A 19,943-nucleotide genomic window follows, 5' to 3' on the forward strand; every position below is an offset into this window, starting at 1 on the left:
CGAAAACAGGCATGCACCCTATAAATAGGATCTTGAAATGCATGTTATGCATCAACCAGGGTTTATTCCTCAAAAGGTTCAGATTTTGTTTTTAAAACCGGAGGTGTTGAACGATTGGCAAAAGAAAACATAACCTTAAAATCAACTCTTACAACTTTTAAGCAAAATGCATCCAACTTCAAGACAGTCAAGATACTATGATGTGACGTTAATAGGGCTGTAACGATACGCGTATCAAACCGAAAATCGCGATACTCAAAGCCACGATCCTGTCTCGCGGTGTGAGAAGGCAGAAGCGCGATACGCCCTTTCTAACTCTGCGGTCAAATTGTCCGATTGAAATTTGCTAATAATTTGTCTAGATAATAGTCTGCTGACAGCGCCCCCTCCTATCGATGCCGTAAGTATGCGACTGCAATCCTCCGTGGCTACGGAGGATCGCATTTCTCCACAGCCGTCGAAGTGCTCATATGCGATATGAACGACATTTATCCAGAGGGGGCCTGTGTGATCCTGTCTCTAGTGTTTTGTGTGATTTGACTGGCAGTTTGTCTGCTTATAGGTCGGAATGAAGCGGCCACCGATTATTGACAGGATGGGTACTTTATTCTACCGGACTCGTTCGCTTCTTCACTAGACACACGCGCTACCGCTCGCTCTCCTCGCTCGTCCACTCACTCGCTGACGTCACTCACACACGCATACGCACATTGCCATTCTGGCGCACACACATGCTACTCGTAACGCCTCGTTATTGCGACGTTCATGACCTTCAGGTTTTTCTCCATCTATTGAAAGTTAGGCTATTAAACATGTTGCATTCTATACGGCCTGATTATGTCATTATTTAAGCTACATACATAGCCTAATAAGTAGTGCTAATAAGGATATTTGACTAAACCAACCAAACAGTTGAAAAAAGCATCCTCCCACACGTTATTTCTTTATTCATTTAGCTATACTTTAATAGTATTCTTTCTGTTCAAATCTGTTCAGTGTTCCAAATTATTTGTTATTAAATGTTACATTAAGTTAATTGGTATACAAGTGTTGTTTAAATAAAATGCTTTTTAAATTTCAAAAAATCGTGGGATGTATCGAACCGTGGGTCAAAAATCGTGATACAAACCGAATCGTGAGTTTGTGTATCGTTACAGCCCTAGACGTTAATGCCTGAACTCAGCAGCAACAAGACAAACACTATTTTCAGCAGTTAATACCGCCCGGAAAACGATAATAATGAGCGGGAAATAAGAAACACTAAAACCGTATGCGTCTGGGGACAGGATCACTGTGATTGATCCCAAACTAAGGCAGTGTTTCCCCTACCATTGTTCAGGCCTGGCGGGCCGCCAGGCCAACGAGCGCCCCCGCCAGGCCAAAAACCGGCCAAAATATATATATTTTTTTTAAATTTAAAAAAAAGAAAAAAATAATAATAATTAAAAAAAAAAAAAAAAATGCGGTGTTGCGCGTGCGCAGATGATGCCCCATCATAACGGACAATCTGACAGCATTAAGTAATATCATCATTAGCATGGCACCACCAAAAAAACGTAAAAGGGATGAAGGACAAAAAGGTATTTCAAGGTTCTTCCTAAACACGGTGCCAAACGAGAGTACAGGTGGGGAAGAAGGGCGAGTGACAGGTGTGGAGGAACAAGTCAGAGGGGCAGAGGGAGGAGATCATTATCTCCTCACAACACTTGTCAGTGTTGAATCATTATCAACCTGTGATGGCTAAGCAAGTGTTTTATATGGAAATAACCAACAAATACTCTAGCATCCCGTGAAAAATGTATAACAAATCACACTATCAGCTCTTACCACCGGGCCTAAAAAAAATTCTAGGGGAAACAGTGTAAGGTGTATTTTCAATGCCACAAAGAATTTATTGATCAATAGAGAATGTCTTGCAAACTAGAAAAGTAAGACAAGGTATGGGCTGGGCCCAGATTGGGTCCAGTTTCGGACTATGAGAAGTCCTGGACTGTATTTTGCATATAGCACGATGCTAGGTCCGTGAGATAATACAGCAAACACACAGAAAAACATGAGTGAGGGAGGGAGCGAGAGAGGTTCTCTCCAGGTGAACCTATGGAACAGGTAGCAATGTTGGCCGATCTGGGTGCAGGTATAAAGTTGGAAGACTATTGGTTAGGATTCTATAGGAAAGTGTGTGGAAAGTAAGCCTTCACACCTGTAGTGACTCACACACACTGAATGGAGCAGTTTATGTAACCTTCATAGGCCGAGGGTAGATCTGCGAGTCGGTGAAGTGAAATTATGTGAAATCCAACATGAGAATCTCCTATACTATGACCTAAATGCATTGCAATCTGTATTTGATCTTCTAAATCTCTACTGAAATTCATAAAATACTGTGGCGACTTGGGAAAAAGGGGTTTTATTGTCTTTTTGTGTTTGGGTTAACGGGTGTGGGGTGTGTGGTCGGTAGGGTGTAGTTGTGTGTTGTGGAGTGTTTACTTGTTGTGTGTAGTGTTGCCGGCAACCGTTACCGAGAATTGCACGTACGTTGGTTGGGTGTGCTGTGCCCTGTGTGTTGTGTGTCATTGTTAAAAGAAAGGCAACTCTCGTAGTCGTGCGGTGTATGGGGCGCGAGAGTTGCGTAACCGCTTAACCTGGGCTCCCGTCTCGTCCTTCCCGCGCTGCTCGCCGCAATACCATTTGAATCACATCGCGAGATCTTAAAAGTATAAATGGCATTGTTAATATGAAATGATATCAATTAAAATACATCCCATTAGGAATATAAACATATGGGAGGTATTGTAACGTGAATACATCTGTAATGCTGGAGAAACACCAGAGCAGTCAGTTATCCCCTGTAGGCCTTCCTCTCGTGATGAACCCACCAACATGGGGATTTCAAAACAAGGAATAAAATGTATCCTCCGCTTGGCTGCAGAGTGTGAACTCAAGCGGTGTTAAGTTAAACCCGTCATGGGACGCAGCAAATGAACGTGCCTCGTACACCGCCATCGAGGCCCGGCGCGGCACAAATATTTGGGAAAAAGACAAAAGACGGATAACAAGTATAGACAGAGAGCGAGGTACAATAGGAGACGAGGAGTAGAGGAGGCTTGATGGGCAGCGCTCCACTGCAACAGGTCTTCAGAAAGGTAACAATGGTGAGTAATGGAGCAACGACTGGTAGGAGTCGTCCAACGGTCATACCGCGGCAACGGCAGAATAGAGAGCTGCTGAATTAAACCGATTAAAGAACAACAGGGTATTAAAAAGGGGTGATATCATGCTTTTTTGACTTTTCCCTTTGCTTTAGACTGTTCAATGATGTACGTATACTGGTTTTAAGTCTGCTTAGCTAGAAAAATCTAAGTCCGAGCAAGGGGGACTATTCCTACCCACCGAGAACGCCCCTCAATAATTGAGTAAAAAGGCTTGTTTTTGCTCAAAATTTACTTCCGTAACAGTCAGACAAAGTGCAGAAGCCGCAATGTTTACCACTTCTCAGGGGGGGGGGGAAATGAACAGTGTGAGAATAATAAGGGATATTTCTAATACACAGGCATGTTACCCTCATCTAATTGTATCCCCAAATGCAATGATTAACCCTAAAAATAAAAAATAAATGCAACCACCAGGGCAGTCGCTGGCCTGGTGGCTGCCCTTCTCCAGTTCAGGAAGTTCTTGGCAGTTCATTTTAATAACCCACTTCATAGTTGCAGCAGCCGTTTCCTTCCTCCTCCATCAGTGCCATGAGATTATCTCCAGACAGAGCCCAACGAAGACAGAGCACAGGAAAGCATCCACCCCCCACCCCCTCCCCCAACACTTGAGCAAACAACTAATTCAGGTTCAAAGCCCAACCTTGCTGCAACCTTACTTTTATGGCCATAAAATACCATAAGATACCATAAAAGGACGTTAGCCTATTATCCTGATATTTTCCTCCTACAAAATGATAAAGAGAGGTGATAAATTACACATCGCAAGTGAGCGATCATCCAATGATAAAACAGTAATGGTGGGGAGAACACTCCCACCGCGTATTACTGGAAGTGTGATACACTTACATTAGTCATATTCTCCACCTCTAACCATACTGCCAGCCAAAAACAATCCCACTAGAAAGACGACAACACGCAGTCAGGGACTTTGTTCAGCCCTGCAGAAACCCTTTATAATGCCCTATCTGGGAGTGAAAGATGACATTTGCAAAAGGACACATTTTTACATATCCCTCGGGCACCAATGTACCTTCCACGTGGAAGCGACACCTCCCGTGAGGCCCCGGGACTCCCTTCAGGAGACACTCCGGTGCTTTCATAGTCTGAGTGACGTTGAAACCCACCACCTCCCGTCCTGCTGTGTGCCTCCGTCACCTCAACCTCCGCAACACCCCCCCCCTCCCCCCACCGTCCTATTGCTTATGTAATGACCTTAAATTTGGACCCCCTGTCAATCTTTTGTCCCGGGCATAAAAGCAGTTATTTCCCCTCCTTGGGGGGTTCCACGGACGCCCATGACTCCCCTGCAGATAACCGTCAGCTTTAATAAACTCTTCCACCCTGCGAGGGCTGACCAGGCAAGGGGCGGTCCACCAAGACAGGCCTTGGGGGTTACAGGGGGGATCCAGGCAGTGTAGAGAGCACATAGACGTGGCGGGATGTAGCCTCTGCTAGCCCCCATTAGCACACAGGCCGACCGTGGTTTACAGCCCATAATGACCTCACTGAGACGCCGGGCTACAGGGGAGCCAGTAGGGGGACAGCGATCTGCAGCATACCAATACACAGGTTACACAACAGTGCACCAATCATATATAACCAGTGGTGCATGTGTGCGCGTGCGTGCGTGCGTGCGTGCATTTGTAAATTAACACATCTCCAGTCTTTGTTTTGTCTCATTTCAATGTGTACTGGATGGCTGAAAGTCACCACCAGGTATAAACTCCAGAAAGGGTTAAAATAAAAAGTGACAAGACAACCATTTGGCAGCAAAGACGGTGCACACGAGGAAGACTGAGATCTGAGAAGGGCAGCAAAAAGAAGGAATACATTATCTTCTCTGCCGGCTTCGTGGAGACAAAGGCACCAAAATGCAGGGAGCAGAGGGGGAGGTGGGGGAGGCTGAGGAGGAGAAGAGGGAGGTAGAGGAGGAGGAGGAGGTGGAGGAGGAGGTAGAGGAGGAGGAGGAGGAGGGGGAGGTGGAGGAGTGGTAGAGGAGAAGAGGGAGGTAGAGGAGGAGGAGGAGGAGGAGAGGGAGGTAGAGGAGGAGGAGAGGGAGGTAGAGGAGGAGGAGAGGGAGGTAGAGGAGGAGGAGAGGGAGGTAGAGGAGGAGGAGGAGGAGGAGGAGTGGTAGAGGAGAAGAGGGAGGGAGGGAGGTAGAGGAGGAGGAGTGGTAGAGGAGAAGAGGGAGGGAGGTAGAGGAGGAGGAGGAGGAGGAGGAGGAGGAGGAGGAGGAGGAGGAGTGGTAGAGGAGAAGAGGGAGGTAGAGGAGGAGTGGTAGAGGAGAAGAGGGAGGTAGAGGAGGAGGAGGAGGAGGAGGAGGAGGAGGAGGAGGAGGAGGAGGAGGAGGAATGGTAGAGGAGAAGAGGGAAGTAGAGGTGGAGGAGGAGGAGGAGAGGGAGGTGGTAGAGGTGGAGGAGGAGAGGGAGGAGGAGAGGGAGGCGGAGGAGGACGAGGACGAGGACGAGGACGAGGAGCATCACCAACCCTAACCTGCGCCCTCACTTTGAGCCCCTTCCTCCTGTGACTTCTGCCACTGGCTTCCATCATGAAAGATCCTGCAGACTGTAAAGGCAGACGTTTCCCCAAGGAAGGATCATCCTTTTTACTGGACATTTCCATTTCGCTCTCTTGAGCCACAGACTAGTACTAATCTGAATTTTTTTCTCTGGCACAGAGCCCCCCTCTCTGGGATCATCCCTTCTTTCCCAGGCCATATCTCCCTGCTGCAACTCCCCCAACTCCACAGTCCGGCTCTTCCCTCGGTCTGGCAAGGACAGTCAGCAGGGCCAGTCAAAGGGCTGGGCCGGACCACCAGCTGGAGGTGGTCTGGCCTATCCCTTGGACCCCCAGCTGGGGGTCCAAGGGATAGGCCAGACCACCTCCAGGAGATGGATAGAAAAGCACCTCCCAGCTGCAAGGACACAACCCCCCCCCCCAAAAGGCTGTCAGATGCCTTGCTCTTGCTGGCCAAGTACCCCAACCACCGGAGGCCTTCAGAGGTCTTGCTCCCCCCGTAATAGACTATGTTTGTGGTTAAGCAAGACACAGGTTTGGGATGTGATGCAATAGAACAGCAACTCTATATCACTTGCACTACCTACTACCATGAACTTCTCTTGTGACCGGTTGCGTCACAAGCATTCTGCATAATTCGTTTTTCATTACATTGAGGATAAACCAGGTTAACCAAATGAAAACCAAACAGGGCTTGCAGAGAACTCGAGAACGAGATCATGACCAGGCATTTTCAAGTGTTAATTGCTTAAAGTAATGGGGTCATTTTCTTCTGCTGAAGGAACATTAGCATGGGGTGTGAATACAAAAGGAGCAGATTTGCATCAATCTGATGCATTACGCCTCCCCCTGTTTGAAAATCCTCCCATGGACATTTGCATGGTTAACCTATGGCAAGAAACAAACTCAGCCACTCTTGCATACAGAGTGAGGAATATGCAGAAAGGTGGGGGCCCTGAAATAATTAGAAGCAGAGATAAGGGAGTATGCGTGCGTAGAAACACAGGCACGTGCCTGTGTTTATATTTTGAGGTGAAATGGCGCATCTCTAAACAATCAAAAGGCATGCAGAGTAAAGGCACAGCCCAGTGTCTGATGCCAGCTAGACACCATGTCACGCTGCAAGCATATATAGTTTTGGATCTGAGACAGGGCAGTAGGTGCATTCTTCTCCAATAGCTTGTGGGCCAGTAGTTATAGTTTCTATAGCCATGATTATGATCACCTGACACATACCACCTGTGCTTAGACAATGTTGTTGTAGTCTGCCTACTACAATTAAATTGAAGATAACAAAAGCAAGTACATTCCAAAATAATGCTTTATTTTGTGCATAGACGTAGACGCCAATCAACTACACGGTTCAAAAATACACATAAAAACAGTGCAAATTTAGAAAAAGAGAAGAGATAAACGGGGGAGGAAAACATTGCAAATCAGCCGTGTTCATGGGACCATGTATAGTGTCAGATCGGATATGTCTCAACAAACTCCATTCTTCTTTGGATATCTATTGCTTTTCCGGTGTGTGTCGGTCTGTCCGCACGTACGCCAAGTGACAAAAAAAATGGAGTGGAGCACGACTGGCAGACGCGCCTTAAAAAGGGCAGGGGAACAGCCCATGCGACCGTCACGGGACCGCAATCCTCCCTGATGCGCAGTCTTTCTGATCTCTCACGTGCGACAGTAGCCGGCCTTCAGGAGCAGAAGTAGAGCTGGCCGGGTCACACCTGCTCACAGAGACCTCTTCAGACCCCCTACTGATGTTGATCTGAGCACACCGGGGCTATGGGAAAGAGAACAACGCAGGCGGTAGAGGGGCAGGGCTGTTTAAGGAGCTGGCCTCATGCCAGGACCCCTACCTCCCTCAAGCTCAACTGGTCACGTAGATCCCATCTGTACGAAAACATCCCCCAGATGCATGCACCTCCCCTAAACTTCTGGCTGTGACTCCAAGAAGGTCTTCATGAAGAAGAGTTCCTACGCTACGCTAAGGTCCTTATGAAGAACAGTTCCTATGCTACGCTAATGTCCTCATGAAGAACAGTTCCTAGGCTACGCCAAGGCCTTCATAAAGGACCGTTGCTAGGCTACGCTAAGGCCTTCATGAAGGACAGCTCCTAGGCTACGCTAAGGGCTTCATTTGCAGCTTGTGTTACAAGGCAGAGAGGATGATTTCATGCAGCAATGTCCTCTGGCATTGGCAGTCACTGTGTTAAACAAAGTGTGTTAAAAGTTGATGCGACTCCATGTTGCAGCCTAAGCACTCTGACAGAAGCATGTCTTTAGCTCCTAAACATAATTACAGTCTAAATGAAAGGTTTGAGGGGAATGACAGTGCAATTAGGCCTCTAGACGCTATGACACTGAATTGTATGCCTTCTTTCCTGCATCGGCGCAAAGGTTTGGATCAAAGACTCAGACGAAACCAAACACGCTCAGCAAACCCATGTGTATGCCAGCAGGCAAATTTATGACCATTGTAAACCCAAAAGGTGACATTCACCTGAAATGAATCTCTGCCTCCAGTCAAACCAACAATGGTTAATTGCCAGTCATTTAACGGCTCATCTTTGAAGCTTTGCTTTTTCCAATCCTAACACAAGAAACTACAGATGCTCTAGAGATGTTCGTTATAAGAATGGATTCAAAGAAAATCCCAACGCATCATGTCTATATCAGTCAACAGGAAGACGGAGGGGGATGGAAGAACCAGATAAACCATATTAGCTCTACGAAATATGGCTAAGCACACTCCAGACACCTACCAGCTAGTTTGAGTATACATTTTTGGTAGACGCCACACAGATTTCTATCACCATAAAACCTATTTAAGCGAAAGTCTAAGCAAAACCACAGTCAGTGTGAAGCTAGTCACAGGCAGCCTGGATAAACAGTTCCCAATTCAATGAGACAATCAATGGCATTATTAGAAATGTCTTCATTGATCTTTAGAGCTCATCTGCATACTTTAATTGAGTATTGATTATCCATACTCGTTTACCATGCCCAGTTAACAGATCTGTGATATTCATTCTAAATCGATTATCTTGATTTTCATACCTTCATGTTTATATTGCAACTATCATGCTATGATAGAGTACCACTCTAATAATAAAATATCCCCAGAGGAAAGAAGAAATACACCATTGAAATGACTATGTCTATGTTTCTCTGATGCCCCATTTTCTTCTTTATAGAAGAAAATAACCAATCCAGTGATTCTGATCGTTCTCAGCCCTTTGTATGGAGAAACGGGAGAGACACAGCATGCATTGCTCAATCCTCAGCATCATTTTTGTTATGTTGTTTTTTATTCCTGCATGCCAATTCCCTCCCATCTCAGCAGGCCCAAGTCCTCTCCCTTGACAGCTGCCTCCCTGAATTCCTGACCACTCAGATGATGGATAAACTGTGCGGGACACTGGGTAACAACCACAGAATAAAGATGAAGTCTACTTTATCTGCAGAAAGATTTCTTTCTTTCTGGGAAATTAAGGATGTTCAAATGTTGTTGTTCGGGCGTCCAACAGATAAATCCACTCTACAGACCTCAAATTACTCCCACATCTTGTCTGAAAGAGACATTTTAAGTATTTCTTACAAATCTTAATCAGGCTCACATTCATTTATTCATATCCAAGACATCCAGAAGGCAACCGCCATGTGCATTGCCCATCTTTAACAAACCAACCAAACATCATAATCTTGTAATGTTCCTACCAATATTTCGGACTCGCGTAAATACTTACGATAGACCATTTTTTTCTGAACAATACAGTGTTCTGCACTCTGTCTTTTCTAGGTTACCTTCAATGCAAAGTATCTTACTTTTCCCTGGTATACCAAACTTTATTGATATAGTTCATAATACCATACCAAGTACAGTATGTATAGCCATTCGCTACTCGTGGAAACAGATCATGCGTGAAAAGTGAATTTTGGACTCCAATAACAGATGAATCATGTGACTCGTATTCTATAGGAAGAGCGCCAGCAAAAGGCTAATAGGAATTGGGTAATTGAGCAAAGCACATCTTGATGATCTGCTGAAACCCGATATACTGCGCTTGGGCAATATATATTTGTAGAAAAAATAAATGTAACAGCTGCAGTGTACTTGATAGATTATCAGGTTCAAATTAAGGGCACATGTATGCAAAAAATAAAGCAAAACTGCCTTCAGAAACATAACTTTAAGTGCCCTATAACTAACATGTTGAATGACATCAAAGTAAAATAAACAAAATCTGTACTGATATGAGAAACATTTTCAGTTGAACCCAAATTAAATTTCAACATATCTTTGCAGCCAATTAGATTTGATTATTATTACAATTCAGCAGACGAAGCCAACAATCAGGACTGCAACCAAAATGAATGTTCTGCATTTCACACCAGAGTGTTGCTTAATGTCCTTTCAACAACATAGCAACGCAATAAATCTGTTTCCCCTCAGCTATTTCACACATAGACTATCACACATAGTGCTAATAAGGCTGCTCTCAGCCACAGTTTAAAATTACAAAATAAAAGCCTTGATGACAAGTGTTTTGCATTCAGATTTGGGTTCCAGACGATTGTGAATGAACGTGTGCGACGTGACACTTGCAAGGTGTGGCACATGTAGAGGAGGAGAGCAGATGTGAGCAGCTGGGACTGGAGATCACACGCCCATCACCAACACCAGCCCCCCCAAGCCACGCAGACTAAACATGGCTGCCAGTGCCTAATGAGCTGGAATTCAGCCAGGAAGCCGGGGGACAGTCCTGCAGCTCCTGGTCCTTCAGACGTAGAGGGCTCATAAACCCACCACGTCGTTTGACCTAAACTACCCTAACTCTTCGGAAAGGATGCCAATGATCAACTTACACCATATACCATAATGTATACTGCATACTATAGTTTAAGTTCAACAAAAATGAGGGCTTGATGTTTACAATGTCTTAAACCCAAACAATAAATCGAAGGAAAAGTCCTAACAATCTCAAGGTGAGAGAGGTAAGCCAAGAACAGCAAAATCCATACCCTTAGTAGAACACACTCAGCAAGAAAGTGTTCAAAGACTCAAGGGGCCCTGAGGGTGTAAAGGTTGTGGCAGCTCGCTTTGTCTCCAGGCGTACTTACAGATGTCTGGGGATTCATCCGATCCATCTGGACAGTCCTTCTCCCCATCACAGCGCCAGCCCTTGGAGATGCAGGTGACCTGGTCCTTGCAGACAAACTGTTTAGGGCTGCAGGTCTTTGGAGCTGAGGGAAGGGGGGGAAAAAAAAATGAATAATGATAAGGATGATGCTGATGTCAGCAACGAAAGCAACTCACGCTTGAAGGGCTTTCGACTCCCAGATGTCATGCTGAGGCATCTTTAGAAGCGTACCCTGTGTCTGTTAAAGTGGAGTTACCATAAATGCGTGTCCTGCAAAACTTGAAATAATAAAAACCCGTAAGCAGCCCGTCTGATCCGTTCATAACATAGAATTGACCAAATCTGAGCCAAGGAAGGCAGATCCTAGTGGGGCTGAGGAACACGCACGGGTCAACATGCACTCTGGAACCACAGGGACAATTCTAGAAAAACTATTAAAAAAAATGGTAAACGTTTCCGACCATATATACTAAATATATAATAACAATATATAGTTATACTACATACATAGATATAGTTGTGCTTTCGGAGTTTCGGATCACTGTTGAATCTCTGTCTAAAGCCTGCTTTGGATTATCGAGTACATTTTTCTTCTTCTTTTTGTACTTTTACCACAGAGGGGCTTTTATGTTGAGCAGAGCAGACATAACACAACCCTCAATCACTATCTAAACCACGAGAGAATGCCTTGCTTGGTATTAGTGGTGGCTCTGGCCAATACCCCGTGGTGGATTGTCGAGGTGTACCACTAATGGAGCAGCCACAAAACAGCCAACAGGCAGGACACCTCCCAGCCAGCGTCAGCACGCTGGGCCCACAGTAACACATCAGTCAGTGTCGCCCAAATGTCATCAAAGTCGAATTTGTGTCCAGGAGTGGCGTTCATCTGCCATTCAACGTGGTAAAAAGAGCTGAACTCAAATGTAAAGGAGTTCAAATGTAAATGCACGCAATAGGCTTCTCGCCAATGATGTGTATTGAGATAATGGGGTTATGGTTGGGAACACGGTTAATGTAGCCCCAATGGGACGGTATCCGGTTCTTGTTACTGTACTGGAGTGCGGTAATGTGCTGGAAAGGACAGTGCTGGCAGTCTCATTGTAATTCTCTGCAGGGACCAAGGCCCCTCTTGTCCTGGGTGACTCGCCCCTCTCTGTGTTTGGCAGGCAGAGAGGTGTTTGGGGGGAGGGGGGGGGGGGGAGGGAGTGCACCGCAAGGGGGCCGAGATGTGACTGAAATCACAAGAGAGTGCGTGAGGCCGGGGGTGGTGTATCATTGTGGACCTGTAACCTGTGTCACACTGCGTCACGCTGAGGAAGTTAGACGGGTGAATGTGTAAAGACGAGGCAAACATTGGTGAGCGTTGTCTTTCATAAAACACACCCACAATGGGAAGGGTTACCGAGGTTGGTTTCCTATTATGGATATAATACAAGGATATGGAATATCTTCATATGAATAATGCCATATTGAAATTAAGAGCCATATGTCCGCTTGCAATATTAAACAACATTCCATAAATAAAAACAAGGAATTCATGAGACGGAAATGTTGAAGGACCCTATTCAGTGAGTAAAGACCAGCAAACGGGGGCCATGGTAAACGTTTTAGCAGCTGGTCGAACTCAGGTTTACAGGTTGAGCCGAAGGGACGATAAAGGTTGATCTATAAAATGGATAGAGTCCAGCAGATGATTGGACTCAGACATCCACAGAGTCCATTCCCCGGGACGAGAGGTTCAGCTGAAGGGGAGTGAGGCTCTCCCTCTCATTCCTGAGGCTTCGCCCCAAGGCCAGGGGGTTTTAACTTTAGCTTCCCGTTAGCTCACCAATGTGCCCCCTGTACATGTTGTGCGTAGGCCTGTAAACACATTGGATGTGCTTGTGCTTATACGTTGCCTCTTAATCTGCCTGGACAACAAACACAGCCACCCTAACAGCCTCATTGGCCGAGTCATGGTTGTGCAATGAGTGAAGCCATTGAACTGCGCAACAGGCCCCTGTGTGTTGGCCGTCGCCCGTCTCTGCCGGGCTGGCCGTAAAGTGACTCGGGCTGAGCCACACGTTACCTATAAGTTGGCGTGAAACTGGAAATGAAACATTGTGGGCTCCTAATTTTATCATGACTATTCTACGAGCCAACTTGAAGGAACCACAAAGGGGAGAACCTCGAAGGCTAATTGGAGGTTGTGGCCGAGGAGAGGTTGGAGGTTTAGGGGAACGACCGGCGACTTTCCACCATAGCAGTCCTCTTTCACAGCGGGCTGAAACATCTCAAACAGAGATGTGAATTGTTAATTCAGTCTGCTAACTTGCCGCCCCCTGCCTGGTTTCCTTTAAAGAAAAAAAGACATGAAGCCAAATCTGACAATTTGCGGAATGGCCCAGTGATGTTAACTATTTGGGTGTATAGTACTTGTGTAAGGCATATAAGTTCAAGTAGTGACTACTAATGCCATTTGTCCAAACACTCTGAAGTTGCCTCTCGGAACGTAATGTATTTTTCTGGGGTGGAGTTCCCTTTGAACAAAGCTCCTCAAATAAAAGCTGAATAGCCCCTTGAAAGCAGTCTTTTATACAAGAGAAAGTTAATAGAAAACGGTTGCCAGGTTCATGAGTTAAATATAAGTTTGATTTTGTTTAAAATGTCTGAGGCCATGTCACATTTGTGTTGCTCAAAATTAAATTAAATGAAAAATCACTGCTATCCGAAACCAATATTATATTATGAGTTCAGAATTCCAGTACATGATAATGCTGAAACGTGAAAAACAAAAATGAGACATTTTGTGTACCTTAAAGAAAAGGAAAAAAAAACTGTTGCAAACCAATAAAATGATACGTAATAAAGAAGAACTGATGATGTTTAAAGTAATGCGTGTCAATTGGCATTTCCAGCCACAGATAGGGGGGCCCGTTCCTTTGGATGTTGATGAAGTGGCTGCTTGTACTTCTGCCAGCCGTTTTCACTTAGAATACCTCTAGGGGAGAGCCTCGGTATAAAAGCATCAGATGTGGATGCAGAGGCAACTGGAAGCCCAGGAATGCTAGCAGGCCGACGCTCTTTGTAAAAATGGTCATAATGTTTGTCCAACCAATACCTGAGAAGCGGAGGGTTTTTCACACATCTGCCTGACTGCTTTAGAGGAGACTGTCTCAACAACACCATCCGGCAGAGAGCAAAGAAAACTCATTCAACAGCAGTTCATGGTCTGCCTAATAATCAGATAGGCTATATATGTGAATTAGATAGACAGGTTATAATAGACGAGAAGAGAAAAAAAGAGATGAAGAGGCCGTAAAAGATGTTTGTGTTTGATTGATGGCTGTGCCACCGACTCTCCATCAGCAACAGAGCTCTGAAGCCCCCTTGTAAGAACATGCAAAGTGAAGACACAGCACTGGCCCAGTTCTTCTAACCCCTCCAAAGAATATGGCCATCCCTTCTGCCCAAATCAAACCCAACTCCATGCAGCCCATTCTAGTACTTTCTAATTGATTCAATATGAGACACGTTTTAATGGAGAGCAGAGATTGCACATATTCTGACTTGGATGTTAAAGAAAGGGTACTACACTTGTAGGGTATATCTAGGTTCTCAGTCTTAGACAAGTGTGATAACAATTACATAATGATGGCGTGTCTCATTTTGGACACATGGTCTCCGATACAGATTTTGGGATAAGAATTTCCCATACAAATAACTGTCATACCCAACATTATTGGCCATGGAGATAGAAACAAAAGTGTTTTTTGAGAATAACTATCAATAGGGCAGAGTTGTGCATAAATCTGAATGAAATGAATGAACCACATATGCCTAACATGCCTAGAACCCTGCTCTCATCAGAATGGAATGAGCATGAACCAAACCCAGACTCCTGGGGATCATCTGGAAGGCCATCAATAGAGGATAGACCGAGGGCCTACTAATACAGTATGGGTGAACTAAGCCCTCAAGAAGATCAAGGTGGCTGATGTGATAGCACATCAGCCACCATGGTTTTTTTCACATCATGGTTTTTATCATCTTCTTTTTTTATCCTACATTATAGATACTTTAGCAGGCTTACCAGAACACAGTAGCTGCCCAGCCCAGAGATAAAATAACGAATTTGTGCTTTTTGTACAAATGTTTTGTAAATTTATGTCACGTATTTTTAAAGATAGAATTAGCAGAAAAAATAAATGAAAAGAATGGAGGTCAGAGGAACTCATCAATCTCGGATGTTTTTCTAGAGCATTTACTATTCAGAAGGAATGACTTCTGGAACCACCAAGACTATGGGGATACAACCGGGGTAACTTGACTATAATAGGCTAAGAGGGTAAGGTTCTTAAACAAGAGAGGGACAGGAAATAGCGTCATAAGCTCGGGCCTCGAAAAATGCATCTAATTACTAAAGATAACAACACTATATAGGCCAGAAAGTCAATAGAAAGTCGGCTGAATGCAACCAAAACATAGCAGTCAGACGTTTGAGTTCGTAAACCCACTGACTGTGTGTCCCAGTCCAACACAGGGCACGGGGTTGACTAACCTGATAACTCCCCCTCAGCATGTGAAAGGAGCAGGCCATAAACAAAGGTTAAGACAAAGGAAGAAAGAGAGTGAATGGCAGACCGGAGCACATGGAGCCAGGGCAGAGACCTCCTCGGCACTGCGTTAAGAGGCATAGCAGCAGCTCTCTGTGTTCCCAACTAGGGAAAGCCAGGCCAGATCGAGCTGTTCCGGAAACAGAAAGCAAATCAGCCTCAACCTTGTTTGCAAATGAAAAGGCTCTCGAAGCTTCTCTGGCTGGATTCTGTTATAGCAAGGAGACGCAACAAATAGTGGGAGAATAACATTCCAAATGTAACCAAGCTGTATTATTTAGCTAAGCTACAAAAGGATTTTTCTTATCTCCTCTACTGGTTATAAGCCCTCCTGTTTTTTTTCCCAGAAAATGCAATACATACAATGCCCAAAATGGGCTTTATAAATTTGTATGGATTAATGTGACACAGCCTAAATGTGAGCCGACATGTTTAGATTGTGAAAGGTAAATTAAAAAAAGGTAGGCATTCTTAACCTGACGCCTTTCGTGAGGGACCAACTTTCAAAAAATGTGTCGACCTTAACCACGCCACAGTCCCCCAGGACTGAGTGCAGTGGCTGTGAGTCAGATGAAGGCAGACAGGTCAGACACATGGCAGACGTTTTGAGAAATCGTTTTACCTTAGCCTATATCTCAAACCGTCTTTAATCGATTCTCCAGTCAAGCACAAGGCCAGTCTTGGAACATTTGAGGCGTACACACGCACACAGACACACACGCGTCATTCTTTGTCCCAAGAGATATCGCAGGCTTGGTGGTTTAGCCTGAGGCATCATCTGAGAAGTTCACCATCAGAGATATGAAAAGTTGATACATTCAGCCAGAAGGTGTCACGCAAGACGACCTCTTCAACGGAATATACTTTGTCTGATCTTTTCATGTCGGCCCCTAGACGATTTGTTCAACTTTTCAATGCTTTTCTCTAATGCTCTCAAAAGGGTGACTGCATAAATTGGTTGACAGGAAGAGATGTGGGCTGGATGCTTAGCTTAGAGACATCCTGGAACCACAGAGGGAACCAGACCATTTATAACCTAAAGCAACGCAATCACTCCCAGAGCCGTGTTAGCACACACCCCCACACACAATCCTATTCAGACATCCAAACCGCTGCTTGTGGGTCTTAGCAGCTAAATAGAGTAAACAGTGATATGGCGACCAGAAAACGCCAATTACACAACACAATAGCAATTCACCATCGAGAAGGGTCCTTTCATGTCAAGTCCCCGATTGTGGAGATGTGCAATGGATGTGCAATGGAGACATATTAATGTACATCTGGGTTTTTCCAGCGAGACACAATTTAATCTTAGAATTCTGTACAAGTAGCGGGAGGAGAAAAACAGATACTTCAGGATTCAAGGATTCAGATCCACAATGTTTACCATTACACAATACACTTCTAGTAAGAAAATGGCACAAGACCGATGGTTAGTTATTTTTTTTTAAACATTGCCCAATGTTGTTCTTTTGTGAGACCTATTTCTAAAGCAGAAGGGGGGGCAAAAATATTTATTCCACATTCCAGCATTACTTCCATTCCTCCCACATGTTTCAGCACTCCACCATAACGGCCCCTACTTATTTGCATCCGATTTTCGGGAATGTCTGAGTCAGCACATGGATGGTAGATGACAGCACACACCTTCTATCCGTGTGTCATTTCTCAATGAAAGCTATCAAAATGACGTCCATTTGAAAGCACAATAACAAAGTCCATGAGGCCACTACTAGGAGTAGGATTATCTGAGACTCTCGAATGGTTCTCTGGGGGAAGGCACGGCCCCTCTGGTAGTTCTGGAGGAAGCGTTCGCCTCTCCACCCTGGGATCCATACTCTCTCTCTCTCTCTCTCTCTCTCTCTCTCTCTCTCTCTCTCTCTCTCTCTCTCTCTCTCTCTCTCTCTCTCTCTCTCTCTCTCTCTCTCTCTCTCTCTCTCTCTCTCTCTCTCTCTCTCTCTCTCTCTCTCTCTGGATTAATGGCCTCTCTGTATCCAGATGTTGCATGGAGGGAGGGACTCAGAGATCGTTTTCTAAGCTATGCTGTTCTTCCTAAGCCTACATTAAACCCATAGTGCTCTTTAGATACCACAAGCTCTTTAGGCCTCCGACTGGAACAATGGGGACAGGAACAAGAAATAACAGTTCCCCAAAAAAAACACGTAGGCAAACTTCCGAGACTCATATAGGCCGAACTATGAAGATTACAGCTCTGTTGTGAGTCATCTCTTTTCACAGTATCTGATCTAGTCATTTAAAGTAGAGGTCCTTGACAATGACACATGTGGGTACTGGCAGTAGGCCTACAGAAGGTATAGGTTTCCTTCAACACTGTGCTGTAGTCACAGCAGCAACATAACAGTCCAAATAAAAGACAACCCTATAAAACGGTGTTCCAGTTTGTGGTTGGGTCAACTGGCAAATGGATACAAATTCGCAAGGGGATTTATTTATACAAGTAGCCTAAGTCTCACGCATTGTTACATGCACATAGTGCGGTAGAGAATACATTCGATCAGTGACAAAGAAAAGCCAATAACTTTCGGCCCCTCCAACCAACCCCACAGAGCTCATAGTGGGGTCCATAGGGGTTATGGCACGACTATCCAAAACGTATGTTGGCAGTATTCCACCTAATTTGACTGTCACTGAAAGACATCGGGCCTGGTATCATCATACTATCTCCGCAGACGATCGCAACATCGCCGCATTCCTGAATAAATAAATTAACGGGGCTTTCCTATTGATCATTCAGGCATAAACACAGACAATAGACAGACCTCGAACCTGTTCATAATAATAAACACAGGCTACACTTGCAATTTTGTATACTCTCGACGTCATTTGGTTGCATTATTATGCCTAACATGGATACAATTTGTGCTACAGAGCGTTCACACTAAAACCCCTTTCTATCTTGAATCATTGAACATGGATCTTGGCCATTCCGTCCCAGTCGGTGACAAAGCGTCTCGATTTAACTCGAGTCCGCCAGCGAGTCCGATTCTCTCTTCATTTGTATTGCAGTGGTGGAAAGCTACTGCCTTTCATTCTTACAGGCCTATTGTACCTGCCTATTTCAGGATTATAAAATATAACTCAAAATCGAGGTTAAACGAACCAGGAGACTGGATTGTTTCGCGTGTCACCTTTTTTTTTTTATCATAAACTAATCTGGTAATAGATCCAATAAAAGCCAATCCACATTGTTGGACACGTTGTGTTAAAAGGTAACCCATTTGTCTCGCTTGGTCTGCATCTGGTGAATGAAGGCCCATGCACACACAGATCACTGTTGGAAGTATGCATGCTCTCTCTCTCTCTCTCTGGCGAGACTATCACAATGCAAGACATGATCTTACCTTCGACTGCTCCAACAGGAGATAGGATCTCCACGGAGAAAACAAGTCCCACGAAGAGCAATCTCATGGCCATCTCCCGAGCAATGCCCGACGGCACTGCTGTTATGAAGGAATAAATGAAAAGTTGGATACGATTCTAAAACCGAACAATCTGAGCGAGCAAATCATCCGAGCCCCCTTTATATCGGTCTGCTGCGATTGCCTATTGAAGCGCACCAACAGTCCTGCACAGCCAGACGCTTTGGGTTGGCTTCTGTATTCAAATATCAGCCACAGCCTGGGTTGGCGTTGGGGAGTGCGGCTGCACAGTCATGTATATGTCCCAATTGATTATGTGCATTCAAACATGATGCACACAATACCGTCTCCGATCGATCCTGAGGTCTCCACACCACACCACTGAACACGCACAGTCCCAGATAAGCCCCCCCTTTCCCTGTGGGCGGCGATGCGATTACTCCATGCAAAAGTAAAAAGGAATAAAAGTAAACGCGTTGTCCTCAGAGCCAAGCCAACAGCATCGCTCCCAGTGGTTCAGTGAGTGGATGGTGAGTCTGTGGGGCTCCGCTGCTATGCACTGGCCCGTGACGTCACCAATCCGACTGCTTGGAAATGGGAAAACTACGCGAATCGAGTGTGCGCACGCGTCAACACACCTCCTTCTCTCATATTTCAACTGCAGCTGAGCTGAATTTTCTCCGTTAGAGAAAATAGCTTTGCCACTGGTCCTAGTACATCAGCCATGTTGGCTGAACGTTCCTGAAGAAAAATGAAACGTGTTCTTTAGGCCCCCATCGCCAGGGCGTATTTTAATGCACTAGCAATGGGGTTTAATATCCCAAAACATATTGAGAGTTTTTTTTTCTTAAAGGTTTATTTCAAATGATAACCTTACTTTGTCTTATGTAGGTGAGGTATTGGATTGTTTAAGTTAATTTACGTAGGCCTACATTCTTTGGTAAATGGTTTAACAGAGGGGTTGTTGGGAAACCAGTTGACCGAATATATAATAGCAAATGATAGGCTCACAAACAGGTAATCAAGCTTTTCGTTTTACCGATTTCAATGTGATATAATCTATCACAGATGGTTGGATTGTTATAAGTTACT

At 44.9% G+C, this 19,943-nt stretch overlaps 1 protein-coding gene across 1 annotated transcript in view; it reads right to left on the reverse strand.

Annotated features, from left to right (window-relative positions):
• The window catches only part of LOC115543056 (low-density lipoprotein receptor-related protein 1), a 94,610-nt gene extending 75,219 nt beyond the window's left edge, over positions 1 to 19,391 (reverse strand). Inside the window, exons 1-2 of the mRNA XM_030355608.1 lie at positions 18,834 to 19,391; positions 10,857 to 10,979 (exon numbers count right to left, since the gene is read on the reverse strand). Of these exons, the coding sequence (XP_030211468.1) occupies positions 10,857 to 10,979; positions 18,834 to 18,906 (196 nt within the window). The 5' untranslated portion in view covers positions 18,907 to 19,391. The remainder of the gene's footprint in view (positions 1 to 10,856; positions 10,980 to 18,833) is intronic.
• Positions 19,392 to 19,943: the final 552 nt, after the last annotated feature.

This window comes from Gadus morhua, chromosome 1 (genome assembly GCF_902167405.1).
Source record: "Gadus morhua chromosome 1, gadMor3.0, whole genome shotgun sequence".
In the NCBI taxonomy this organism is placed as follows: domain Eukaryota; kingdom Metazoa; phylum Chordata; class Actinopteri; order Gadiformes; family Gadidae; genus Gadus; species Gadus morhua.